The sequence below is a fragment of the Megalobrama amblycephala genome, linkage group LG10 (assembly GCF_018812025.1).
Source record: "Megalobrama amblycephala isolate DHTTF-2021 linkage group LG10, ASM1881202v1, whole genome shotgun sequence".
NCBI lineage: Eukaryota > Metazoa > Chordata > Actinopteri > Cypriniformes > Xenocyprididae > Megalobrama > Megalobrama amblycephala.
In genome coordinates, this window is record NC_063053.1 from 37,085,665 (window position 1) to 37,097,910 (window position 12,246).

The 12,246-nt window shown below is 41.5% G+C and overlaps 1 protein-coding gene across 1 annotated transcript in view; it reads right to left on the minus strand.

The window, feature by feature from the left end:
- Positions 1-12,246, minus strand: part of slit1a (slit homolog 1a (Drosophila)) — a 100,960-nt gene that overhangs the window by 2,738 nt on the left and 85,976 nt on the right. The window contains exons 27-37 of the mRNA XM_048205990.1: positions 10,732-10,895; positions 10,251-10,375; positions 10,076-10,173; positions 9,536-9,675; positions 8,733-8,826; positions 7,966-8,103; positions 3,657-3,885; positions 3,274-3,404; positions 2,970-3,124; positions 2,192-2,480; positions 1,895-2,106 (exon numbers count right to left, since the gene is read on the minus strand). Of these exons, the coding sequence (XP_048061947.1) occupies positions 1,895-2,106; positions 2,192-2,480; positions 2,970-3,124; positions 3,274-3,404; positions 3,657-3,885; positions 7,966-8,103; positions 8,733-8,826; positions 9,536-9,675; positions 10,076-10,173; positions 10,251-10,375; positions 10,732-10,895 (1,775 nt within the window). The remainder of the gene's footprint in view (positions 1-1,894; positions 2,107-2,191; positions 2,481-2,969; positions 3,125-3,273; positions 3,405-3,656; positions 3,886-7,965; positions 8,104-8,732; positions 8,827-9,535; positions 9,676-10,075; positions 10,174-10,250; positions 10,376-10,731; positions 10,896-12,246) is intronic.

Below are 12,246 nucleotides of genomic sequence, written 5' to 3' on the forward strand. Positions count from 1 at the left end.
TCGTGGGTTCAGCAGGAAATGTACACAATGTGCTCAGATTACATATGGTCCCTCTCTATATAGTGTTAAAGTAACACTGAAGCAGAGTTAATGTTAATGAGATAATTAAGTTATGATTGAGCATTAGTGATGAACACCTGCTGTTAACAAGCAGAATCACTGAAGAGAAACACAATAACTGCAAATGACTCCCAGCACAGCCTTAGATGAAATCAACTGAAGATAAAAGACATTTAATATCTCAAGATCTGATTAAACAACACCACAAACAGCATATTATCTTATTAACTTTAACTTCTGTATTATTTTAACTCTATGTAGAGAGGGGCCATATGTTCTCTGAGCAGAGTTGATTTAACTCTGGGGATTTTGCTGTGTAGGTGGGGGGACTGAATGAACAGTGCTCTCATTACCCACAACTGAGCTGTCCTTGAGCAAGGTACCAAACCCCCAATCACTCCCCAGGTGCCGCAGTAAAAATGGCTGCCCACTGCTCCAGGTGTGTGTTCAGTACTCACTGCTGTGTGTGTGCACTTGGATGGGTGAAATGCAGAGCATTTTGCCATACTTGGCTACACGTCATGTCACTTTATTAATATATCAAACGAAAGAAACAGAGCCTGTGCTTTTAAGCAAACAAACAAAAAACTTTTACTCTAGCTTCATGCATTCTTTTATCAAGTTTCATTAAAAAAGCAACATTTTGAACAAAAAGCAGAAAAAAAGAAAGAAGATCTCATAAGCAATGCTTTTATTGCTTGTTTGTGCTCTTTTTTTTTGTCTGTGTTTTGATCTGGAGATTATCTACTCTTTCAGAAGATGCGTAATAGCGCCCCCTTACCATATAACTGTGAAAAGCGGGAAAAATGGTGGGGAAGCGTCTCATAAATGACGGAAAATTCCGTCAATGGTGGGGAAAGAGTTAACAGTAAACTGAAGGATCTATCCATAGTGATGGGCCCTTTCTTCGAAACCTTTGTGAATCATTTTTTTCGGAGAATGTATCAACGGCTAAAGTCATGTGATTTCAGAAAACAATTCAGCATTGAATTTCGGATCAGCTGTAAAAAAATTTAGACATTTTTGGCTATTTCCCTGCCATTTTTCATCACTTATGACAACACTTCCCGCCATTGACAAGTGTTTCCGCCAATACACGTTTTCACTCTTATATATGGTAGAGGGTGCTGTTATGCATCTTCTGAAATAATACAGCCTCTCCAGATCCAAAAACAAGCAAAAAAGAAGATCTGCGTAAAACAGAAGGAGCAGATAAAGTTGTTTATGCACATTAAGCTAACTCGATAATCAAACATTCAACAGCATATAAATGACAACCGCCTAATGTTACTGGATGAAATGTCGAACCCATGAAGAGGAAACGACTGTGAAGCTTTGATGGACTCGATTTACTCCATCATTCTGAATCCCATCCAGACCAAGTCTTTGACAAAAAGTCTTTTGTTTAAAAGCAGAGGCTTTGTTCTTTCTTTTGTTATATTGACTGTTTACATATTCATACAACAATATTTAAATACAAAATATTGTAGGGGCCATGAAAGTTTTGTATAAATGCTAGCGCTAGCAACTTTTTTTGTAAACGCTGGTGGGGAAAGAGTTAATGACACATTTTTATAATAAAAAGTTTAGTCAATAGTCTCATACTGGCCTGATTAAACAAGCTCTCCAAAAACAAGCCCTAATATTTAATAAAATAACAAGAACCAGCAGGCCTCACCAGTTTGTGTCGTTTCGAGCACTTTGAAACAGTGAATCATTTTGTGAAATAATTGGTTCAATTAATTTAAAGTTTTGAAAAGTTTTGTTTCTCCCATGCTTTGTCATCTCATCAGAAACAGAATGCTTCACATACGTTTTGTATTTGTTTTCTTACCCTTGTCGCATAACTCCCCACTGTAGCCCACCTCACAGTGACAGTAGGCATCTCCTGTGTCAGATATCTGACAGTGACCATGTTTGCATTGTAGCCTTCTGCACGGATTGAAGAGTTCTTCGTGCTGGTTGCACAGGGCACCATGAAAACCCTCCTGGCATTCACAGCGATACGACTGCATGTCCATTGGAATACATCTCCCATGGACACACCTGTGCAAAGCGAATGAAAGAATTAGAGGATCACATGTTGCGTGTCAGTCCGATCTGCATACTTCACTACAAGAACTTGACTGACTTGCTGCCCAGACACGGGTTCACCGAAGGCTGGTCACAGTGTTGCCCGCTCCATCCGGGCTGGCAGTGGCATACGGGGCCCGTGGCGGTGTTGGGTTGGCAGATGCCATGGAGGCAGTATATCTTTCGGCAGGGCTCGCATCCGGGCACCACGCCAGGTTTCATCTGGGTTTTGGTGAAGTCTTGTAGCTCATTATTGATGTAAAGGTTCTGAATGCAACCGTGGAAACTGGAGCCGTTTTGTATCTGCCATACACGAGGAGCTGTGGGGTGGACGCTGACCGGCATGCCTAAATCAGAGAGAAAATGTTCTAAGAGCAGATTTGGGAAGAGGCCAGTGGCACACATGCAGCAGAACATTGATCAGTTATGGTTCATGCTATGGTAGGGATCTTAGGGTTCAAGTGTAATGCATTGTTTAGCTGCAACTCCTGGACAAGCATATCAAGGTCTTACAGGATTACTAGATATTTATAGGTAAGTGGGTTTGAGTAAGGTTGGAGCTGGACAACAGCCCATCAGGACCAGATGAAGAACCTTGGCATACTGTTACTGTACTCATATTTGTTTGGATGAGAGGCCATCCAAGAGTGCTGATATCCAACCATGATCAGGACTAGAACTAGAACTCACTCTACTTGTGCATTCTAGACATCAAGAGCAATGGAACGGAGAGCATGCATCATGTCTAGGTGTTTCCATGGGTACACAGTGGTGATTGACAGTAGAGTACAGTTTCGATGGCTGTGATGGAGACCGATATCTGTGGTGTGTCCTACCTCCCACATATAGTGGAGCTTCTCCCCTCAATGGCTGCACTTTACCAAAGCTGTCCATGGTTGTTGGGATGCCGCCGTCTATGGAAAGGTTCACCATCTGGTCAAAGGTCACCAGTTCTACAGTGTGGAACTGACCATCATTGACGGTCTCAGTACTGAGTGTAAAACAAACAGGAAAGATAATTGATTTGATATTTAATTTGCAAACTTTATAAATGTTTCCTTTATAATCAGCTGCTGAGTGGAAAATATAAAATTACTTTTAGTAACATAAATGGTCAAAAAAATTTTAACTCTAGCTTACCTGTAGATTGCATGACTTTGTTGGCTGCCAGGGTCATAGCTGACTTTAACATGACCTTCATGAAGCTCCACAGCAATGTGGTCATTGTCTCCATTGTACAGAAGGATACCATTGTCCTCTGCTGTGGACACCTGTAGACGGAACCAAAAATCAATCATCAGAAGATGAACAGAACAAATCTGACCGCAGCGAACAAATAGTTTACCTATGCCAAGAAATGGACTTTGTCACTACCTGTTATAAACCAGGTAACCACAGCTACTTGCAAAGCCTTTATTCTTATACATTAGTTCTAAATACCTGAAGCCGTGTGAAAAATGTTCTACAATAACACTGACAAATTACATCCAGTATTTGTTCAAAGTTTGGGCTTGGTTGAATACCTGTAGTGTGATGTTGGCCTGAGGCCAGTTCTTCAGGTCACTCAGTAGCAGGTAGGAGTCTCTGTCCACAAAGTTGACACTGACCAACTTTTCACAGCGTGGTCCACCAAACCCTGCCAGGCACTGACACAGAGGGTGACCCCCCCGCTCCACACAGGGGGCATTGTTCTGACAGTCGGCCAACTCGCAGAGAGAGCGTGGAGTAGATGGGACTTCACAAAGCTGTCCACTGCACACAAAATATTTCAGAATAACTTTGATCATCTCAAATCTAATTGGGATTTTGTCTGTCATGCATGTTCTTTTGCTGGAGTGAGCATCTATAAAAGGCCCTGTTTCCAGATGGTATTAAGATGTGTTTTGGTCGATCAGATCACAACTAGAGCCCGGCCGATATTATCGGCCGATATGAGCTAATTGCATTTAAATCGGCATCAGCATTTATAACGGCCGATGAAACATGAGAAACAGAGTCTCATGCTTCACTCATGTTATGAGTGTTGCATAGTTTGCCCACCAGAGGGAGCTCTGCAACTCCCCAGTTGACAACAGCGCCAGAAATCCACTACAGAAGAAAGTATTGTTGTACTCTTTTGACGGTGAGTCTGTCGTTCGTCATGTGAAATGATTGTAGATTTAGTTCATACACTGTATATAAAAACAGTGTGGTAGTTCTAGCTAACGGTCCTATCATTATCACTTCTAAATATTCTGTAACATCACTTACAGCCGCTAATGCATTGCTATATTAGATTACCCACAAAGCTAATACCATGTTTATCAGTGGAAGAGCGCGAACGTTAATAAGAGGTCAAACTATAACGTTAGCGTTTAACTTATTCTAAATATATCTGCAGTGTTTCCCATTTAACTTATTTTAATTTTATTTTCAATTCATTGACATGGTTTTGTGGAATATTGAATTTGTTTGGTATAGCTCTTTTACTTTAACTTTAGTATTATAATTTATTTACAGTACACACACAGACTGTTAAAACCAGCTTCAACTGGAAGTAAGTAAAACTGTTAAATGTTTAAAACCAGACTGTTTTTTGATCATTAAAAAATATATACTTTTGATGTGCAATTGTTTAGTCATTGAGACTGTAATCTAAGGCTTTTTTTAACATAATCCCTTCTGGAAAATGGTTTATACAGCCCACATACATAGAACAGGCAGATATTTTGCTATTTAATGTTGTGTAAGTGTAGTTTATAGGAAATGGGTCTAATATCCAGTTTATTTTCAAAATCAAAATATCGGCTTATAAATCGGCTCTTTTCGAGTTAATATCGGCATCGGCATCGGCCCCCAAAAATCCATATCGGTCGGGCTCTAATCACAACTGGACGAGGGAGACACATACCCGTTTACACCTGGTCTCTTTTATCCACTTTCAACCACTTCTGTCCTGATTTCTTTGAGGGGAGGGTCTATGGGTGGGTAAATGTTTGAATTTTTTCAGATCTTTCGATCTTATGGAAGAAATAAGCTTGTGCAACTGACATATGAATATGCCAAGAGATGACGGAAAAACATAAGGAGAGCAGCAGCTTTTGTTTCAGCCGCAAGACCAGTCGAATGCTGGTCTTCAAACCAGCATTAGGTTTTCATAATTTCAAACCAAACTTAGGACTTCAGCCTACAAAGTTTAAATCTCATCTGGCTAGCGCGCTTCCCATAATGTTTATGCTTTAGGTCAGTTGACGAAGAGTTGCCGTCTTTAGTGGCTTTTCAAACACATTCAATCACATGAGCGTTTACACTAAGAAAGCAATCCGGTCTAATGTGTTTTCAACTACCTCTGGAAATGGTTGAAAGTGGACATGTTCAAAAAGATTTAGACTCCGTTTACACCTGTATTTAGTGTCATCCACTTACAATCTGATTGGCCAAAACGCATCTTAATACCATGACCAGAAAGACTGCATGAAACAAAAGCAGCATACACTCCAGTTTGCAGATTAAAGTGGGACTTTCCTTCCTCAATGACTGAATCACCATTGTAGATAATGGCAGACACACAATCAAGAAATGTCTTAAAGATGACAATACACATAAAAACACTATTGTAACCCCACAAGTGGTTATAGGGTGAGTTTGTGGACAGCTTAGACACCTGAAGCAGGCACAAAAAAGATCCACAGTGCACTGAAAACAGCAAGTACACGCTCACTGTAAAATAAGCCATGACCAAGGACTTATTTCAGCTGCTTGTACATGCAAACTTGCTCTTTTGGTCACTATCCAAAGCTCATGACCATAGGTGAGGGCCAGGAACATTGATTCATTGGTCAATTGAGAGCTTTGCCCACATGCTCAGCTACTCTTCACCACTACAGCCTGGTACAATAACTGCATTACTGCTGCCAATGTCCTGATCCACCTACTCCCTTCTTCTGTGTAAGAGAACAGCGCTGTCCCTAAAAAGGGCTGCTCTGTCACCTGGGCAGGATATGGATGGTACTGTTGTTCCAGGTCAGCATCAAATGACCATCACACCCAGCCCGTCTACGTGCAGATCCATGACTAAGTCCTCCCAGTGGTATCCTCCACCTACACCCGTCACCACTCACCCATCACCACAGGACTGTGACCTACCATCACAATGAATGAATTATAGTGGGAGAAACTTGTATAACCAATCCCACTCTCTCTTCCAACATTGACCGTTGCCAGCAGGCTCAGAAACTGAGACATGCAGGCTGGAGGCTGTTGGAGCAGTAAGTTGATCCCAAGAGGGGAACCATTCCACCCTTCAGAGTGACTTGCAACTGCTCCACTGCTGTTCTGTCTTCACCAGTGTCGTGACATGCTGAGTTGTAGCCAAAAGACACCATGGCAGTCTTCGCCAGAGCCCCCTTGGCCAGTCATTTTTATGGTTCCTGCAAGCACCTTCATCACTGAGGCATCGCCTGAGTAAGCAATCCCCTACTTAATCTTTACCCCATCACCACGTTGTGGTGTGGGTCAGACTTGGAGGGGGCCAAGCTCACCTACTAATCCACCTACCAATCTCATGCTCTGACCTACCCTTACTCGTGAACAAGACCCCGAGTTATGTAAACTCCTGCACTTAGGGAAGGAACTCCCTTCTTACCCGAAGAAGACAATCTACCTCTTTCTGACTGACACCATGGCCTCACATATGGAGGTTCAGACCCTCATCCCAATCGCTTCACACTTGGCCACAAACTGCCTGAGTGTGCATTGGAGGTCACAGTTAGCAAATTCCACCCTGAGGCCCCCAAACTGGAAACACTCCACTCCTCGGCTGTGCCTTGAGATCCTGTCCATGAATTTCACAAACGGCATAAGTGATAAAGGACAGCCTTGGTTGAGTCCAACACCAACCTGGAACAAGCTTGACTTACTGCCGAGAATGCGGACACACCTCTAGCACAAGATGTATAGGGACTGGATGGTATACATAAGTGGCTCCAGTACTCCCGTAGTACTGCCAACAAAACACTCTAGAGAACGCCAGAACACCCAACAACATCCAGGGCTTTTAGCATCTCAGAGTGATCAACAACAGTTTTTTGTTCAGTGTTTTCCATATCATAGACTCCTCAACAGAGTTTTTAAGTCCTCAGCTGATGCTCTAGGATCCTTCTTAACGTCATTGCCCATTTTGCGCTGTGCTCTTTCAGTCATGTCTGCAGGATGGCCATAAAGGGAAAGTAGCAGCAGTGCTTTCTCAATTTATAGACGATATATCTCACCATAGACTGCACTATAAATGTTTATGCAGTGTGTTCAATAAAGTCATGAGAACATAACATCATTTGTGTGTTATTTATACAGACTGTGCTTGTCTATTGTTGTGACTTATTGAAGATTCATTGAAATTTTATAACCAATTCATGCAAAACACACATTTTCCCCCTGCAACTCTGTCATGAATATTTCGCCGTCTAGGATCAGGTGATTACAGACTGTAAAATGAGTTCCCTAAAGTGATCATCTGTATGCTTCTTGAATCTAATAATGGTGAAAAAAGCTGGAGAAAGCTGAGGTTTTGTTCAAACCCTCAATTGAGGCAACTTTTATCAAAAATGACTTCTGAATGGGGAATATCACAACAAAAGCAATTCATCCTACAGAGTTGCATGAGTAATGTGAGGCACTCCAGCATACGAATCCACGTCAGCACACACCTCAACTTCTTCACTTATCGAGTCAGATAAAGTCCCTCCAGAACAAAAAAAAGTCTTTCAAAAGATGAAGTGTAATTCTAGATCACTTGTGAATTGGAGTTAATTCCACAGATGTTAAAATGTAAAGATAATGGTGTATAGAACTGACCTGAAGCCCTTCAGGCAAACACAGGAGTATCCGTTGACCTCGTCCACACACTGCGCCCCATTCTGACACCTGTGGTCCTTACAGTCATCATAGTTCACACTGCAATCGTCACCCACATAACCAGGTGCGCATATACACCTAAATCAAACACACATGCACATGCTAAACAAACCACTGTACACAAACATTATGGAGCTCTTTGAAAATCTTTTGGTTGAAGAGGACCTATTATGCCCATTTATAAAGTGTTTTTGTGCTCTACAAGAACATGTTTTCCTGCTTGAATGTTGATTATTTTCCTCATATTCTCCATTGTTGCAGCTCCTCTCTTCCCAGTCTGTCAGTAACGCTCTGTTTAGTTCCTGTCTCTATGAAGCCCCTCCTTCTGAAAAGCACAATGTGCTCTGATTGGTCGGCTGGAGCAGTGTGTTGTGATTGGTGTTTGGGAAATGTCCCGCCCCTTACCATAACCGCCAGTTTCAACACACTACTAACTAACTCAACCAGGCCCCGCCCCTTTATTCTGCGTATTAATTATTTAAATGAGGAATATTGTGAAGAAAACTCAAGACTACAATGGAGGCATTTCAGTGAGTTCAGAAACACTGACACTGATATAGAGAAGAACTGGAGCTTTGCAGAGCTTTTTCATGCTCAAACAGCAACATTACACACTAAAGACAGATGAACATTGGAAAAAAGCATAATAGGTCCTCTTTAATAAAAAGGCTGTTACTCAGCTACTAGGTTAAAAGAGATGTGTTTACTTTGGGCCTGTGACTGTGATGAAGCAGGTTGACTGATGCTTGCAGGGACTGCGAGTAGAAGCACACATATCCTCCATATCCTCACACATCTCCCCTACACATACACAAATACACAGAGTGACATCTGTAAGTCTGGTGATATAGCAATGTGCTTACAACAGTTTGAGAGAAAAATTCTTTGATGTAAAAAACAAAACAAAAGTATGCGTTCAGAAAGTAGTAAAGGCCCCGATATACTTCAAGCTAAATTGAAGAACTAACTGGTTTGATGTCATTTCGAACAAAATCAGGCACGAACGATGTTCGTTTCTGGAGTTCGAAACAATTTGCCAAAGTGAACTTTCTGCCTTCAAACTACCATTGGTCAGTGGTGATGATGTAATAAGTGGGTGTGGCCCAGAGGCTCTGCCTTCTTCGAGGTGTAAATCTTTATTTCTTCTGTTCAGTCCATCAAGGTCAGATGTGAGTAAAACATGAACACTCTGGAGAGACTCTTTATATCAAAAACTGAAGCTGTGATTCTAACTGAAAGAGACACTGACACTGTTTTTCATCTTTAATACTGTAAAGCTGCTGCTTTAAATCAATCTATTGTATAAAGTGCTGTAGAAATAAACGTGACGTGACTGGAGAGCTGAAGAACACACATCGCTGTGATCTGATGCTTTCTGAACTGCTGTTTTCTCACCGCTGGCATTGTTATTGTGTGTTTATTCTGTTAACAGCACATATGCATGGCATCAGGATGTTCACTAACAGTTTATCCCTTCGCCGAGAGTATATCAGGGCCTTAACACGTGTACCTGTGTAAAAAGGGGCACATAAACACGTGTAGTTGTTGATCCCATCTATGCAGGTCGCTCCGTTCTGACAGTCGTTATCTTTACACTCGTCAATGTCAGTGTCACACGTGGGTCCTTCAAAGCCTGCAGCACATGAACAGCTGAGAAAACACAAATGCATTGTTTTAAATGGGGATCAAGCTTTCTAAGCACTGTGGGAATGAATTTCATGAAGTAGTCCTGGTCACCCAAAAGCAAAAGATCAAATGTAAAACATCACAGTATGTCTTTGCAGCTTTTTTTTTAGAATTAGAGATGGGGCCAACCCTACAGGAATTGACTCACGTTGACGCTGTTGCTGTGTCCAATATAATTTTTTATACTGTGATATTATTTTCAGAACCATTTATGTAGCTGTAATGCAGTGCTCTCCAGACACAGTGGTTTTAAAGTGAAAATATGTAGGATTTAGCACATCAAATAACACTTTATTGCATGCTTTCAACTAATTCACATGTTTTTAAGCGATAAGGAAAATGTCATTTGATGTGGATATTTCACCTAAAGTCTTCATCCTCTTCTCCGAACGTGTGGCATGTTCCTCCGTTCTTACAGGGCTCACTGACACAAGCGTTAGTCACCGCCTCACAGTTCTTGCCCTGTACATGAAAGCAAATGCATGAGCGTTTCACGTCCGTCTGCCAGCGTTCACATTGATCACGTTTTGTATGCTCACCTTAAAACCCTCGGAGCAGCTGCACCTGTATCCGTCCGTCTGATCCGCCTCGCAGCTGCCGTGGTTCAGACAGGGGCCGGACATGCACGGGTTACACTTCGCCAGTATCGCAGTGTCCACTTCACCTGCACACACGGACACACACAGTCCCTCACATATCAATATTATAAAAATGTGTCTCTCTCAGAGCAAAGACTGGTAGAAGAGCTTTGCTGAGGTATAAAGGACAAACATTATGTAACACTAAGATTGTTATTTAAATAGTCAATATTATGCCCTTTTTCATAGTCTTGATGGTGTTTTTGGGCTCTACTAGAACATGTTTTCCTGATTGAATGTTGATTATTTTCCTCATTGTTGCAGCTCCTCTCTTCCCAGTCTGTCAGTAACGCTCTGTTTAGTTCCTGTCTCTATGAAGCCCCTCCTTCTGAAAAGCACAATGTGCTCTGATTGGTCGGCTGGAGCACTCCACTCATCTTACCCTGACACTCAAACCTCTTGGCAGGGGTGGTCAGCAGCAGTTTTCCCTCCATGCCGTGCGGCCCAATGCAGCGCGCGATGCCAGGCTCCTTGTAGCCGGTTTTGACCCAGTCCGAGAGCCAGCGCAGGCGGCAGTCGCAGTACAGAGGGTTTGCACCGATGGCCCTGAGAACAACCAAACACGTTCCAGTCAAACCAGCATCAACCCAATGCGTTTTTAGACACCAGAAATGAGATGCATTAGAAGGCATGTATTTGAACAAGCTCAGTCTGTGTATATAATACAGTACACAGAAATGAGCACGACCCCTCTTGTCATTGTTCTTGTCATATTAGTGTTACCTTGCCTTTTAAAACATATGCATGAAAATGCACCAAACTTAAGACGGCTGTATCAGTCTGGTTCCGGTCGTGAAAACGGAGCGTCTTCGGATCTTTATGAATCTTTTGTGTCGAATCATAATTCGGATCGCGTATCAAACCGCCAAACTGCTGAAATCACGTGACTTTGGCGCTCCGAAGCGCTGATTCAACACAAAAGATTCATAACGCTCCGAAGCTTCCTGAAATCGGCCATCACTAAATAAGTTGTTATTTTGTTTTTTGGCGCACCAAAAATATTCTCGTGGCTTTATAATATTAATATTGAACCACTGTACTCACATGAACTGATTTAAATATGTTTTTAGTGCATTAATGGATCTTGAGAGAGGAAATGTCATTGGTCAGGCCTCACTGAGCCATCGGATTTCAACAAAAATATCTTAATTTGTGTTCTGAAGATGAACGAAGGTTTTTACGGGTGTGAAACAACATGAGGGTGAGTAATTAATGACAGAATTTTCATTTTTGGCTGAACTAACCCTTTTAGAGTGGAATTCATGGAGAAAAACTACATTACCCATGATGCTGTACAGAAAATTCCACCAATCACAGAATCAATCAAATGAGGACAGTGTTGAATTTCTGTAATACTTTGGCTACTGTGTTCACACTTCAACATTTTATCACTTTGATCTTATTTGTGTAGCTATTACTGACGTGCTTCTTTGGTAACTGATCAAGCACACATGCTGGAACATTTTATCTTCAAGAAACCACGATATGTCTTCTACAAAAAGATAAATGGCTGAAAGTAAGTTTCACAGAGGGTGTTCTGCTGTGCACTGTATTACCACATCATCACTGCTAGATGGCGCTGCAGGCGTCCAAAACATGAAGCTGCTGCAATTGCCAAACAAAGCGCTTGAATTCTATTCAACTCCTCTAAATAAAGAAAAATGTCACCAGATTCTGTGAGTTAAAGGGATTGTTCACCCAAAAAATCATTAAAAATATCTTCATTTGTGATCCAAAGATGAACAAATGTGCTATGGAGTGAACTATATTTGATATTTCTGATATTTTATGTTATTTCAGTTAATGTTTATTTTATTTAAAGCAACAGAAATGTTATTTATGGTTTTAGTTTCAGTTATTTCCGCCAAATAATACAGCTCATTACACATTAGACTAA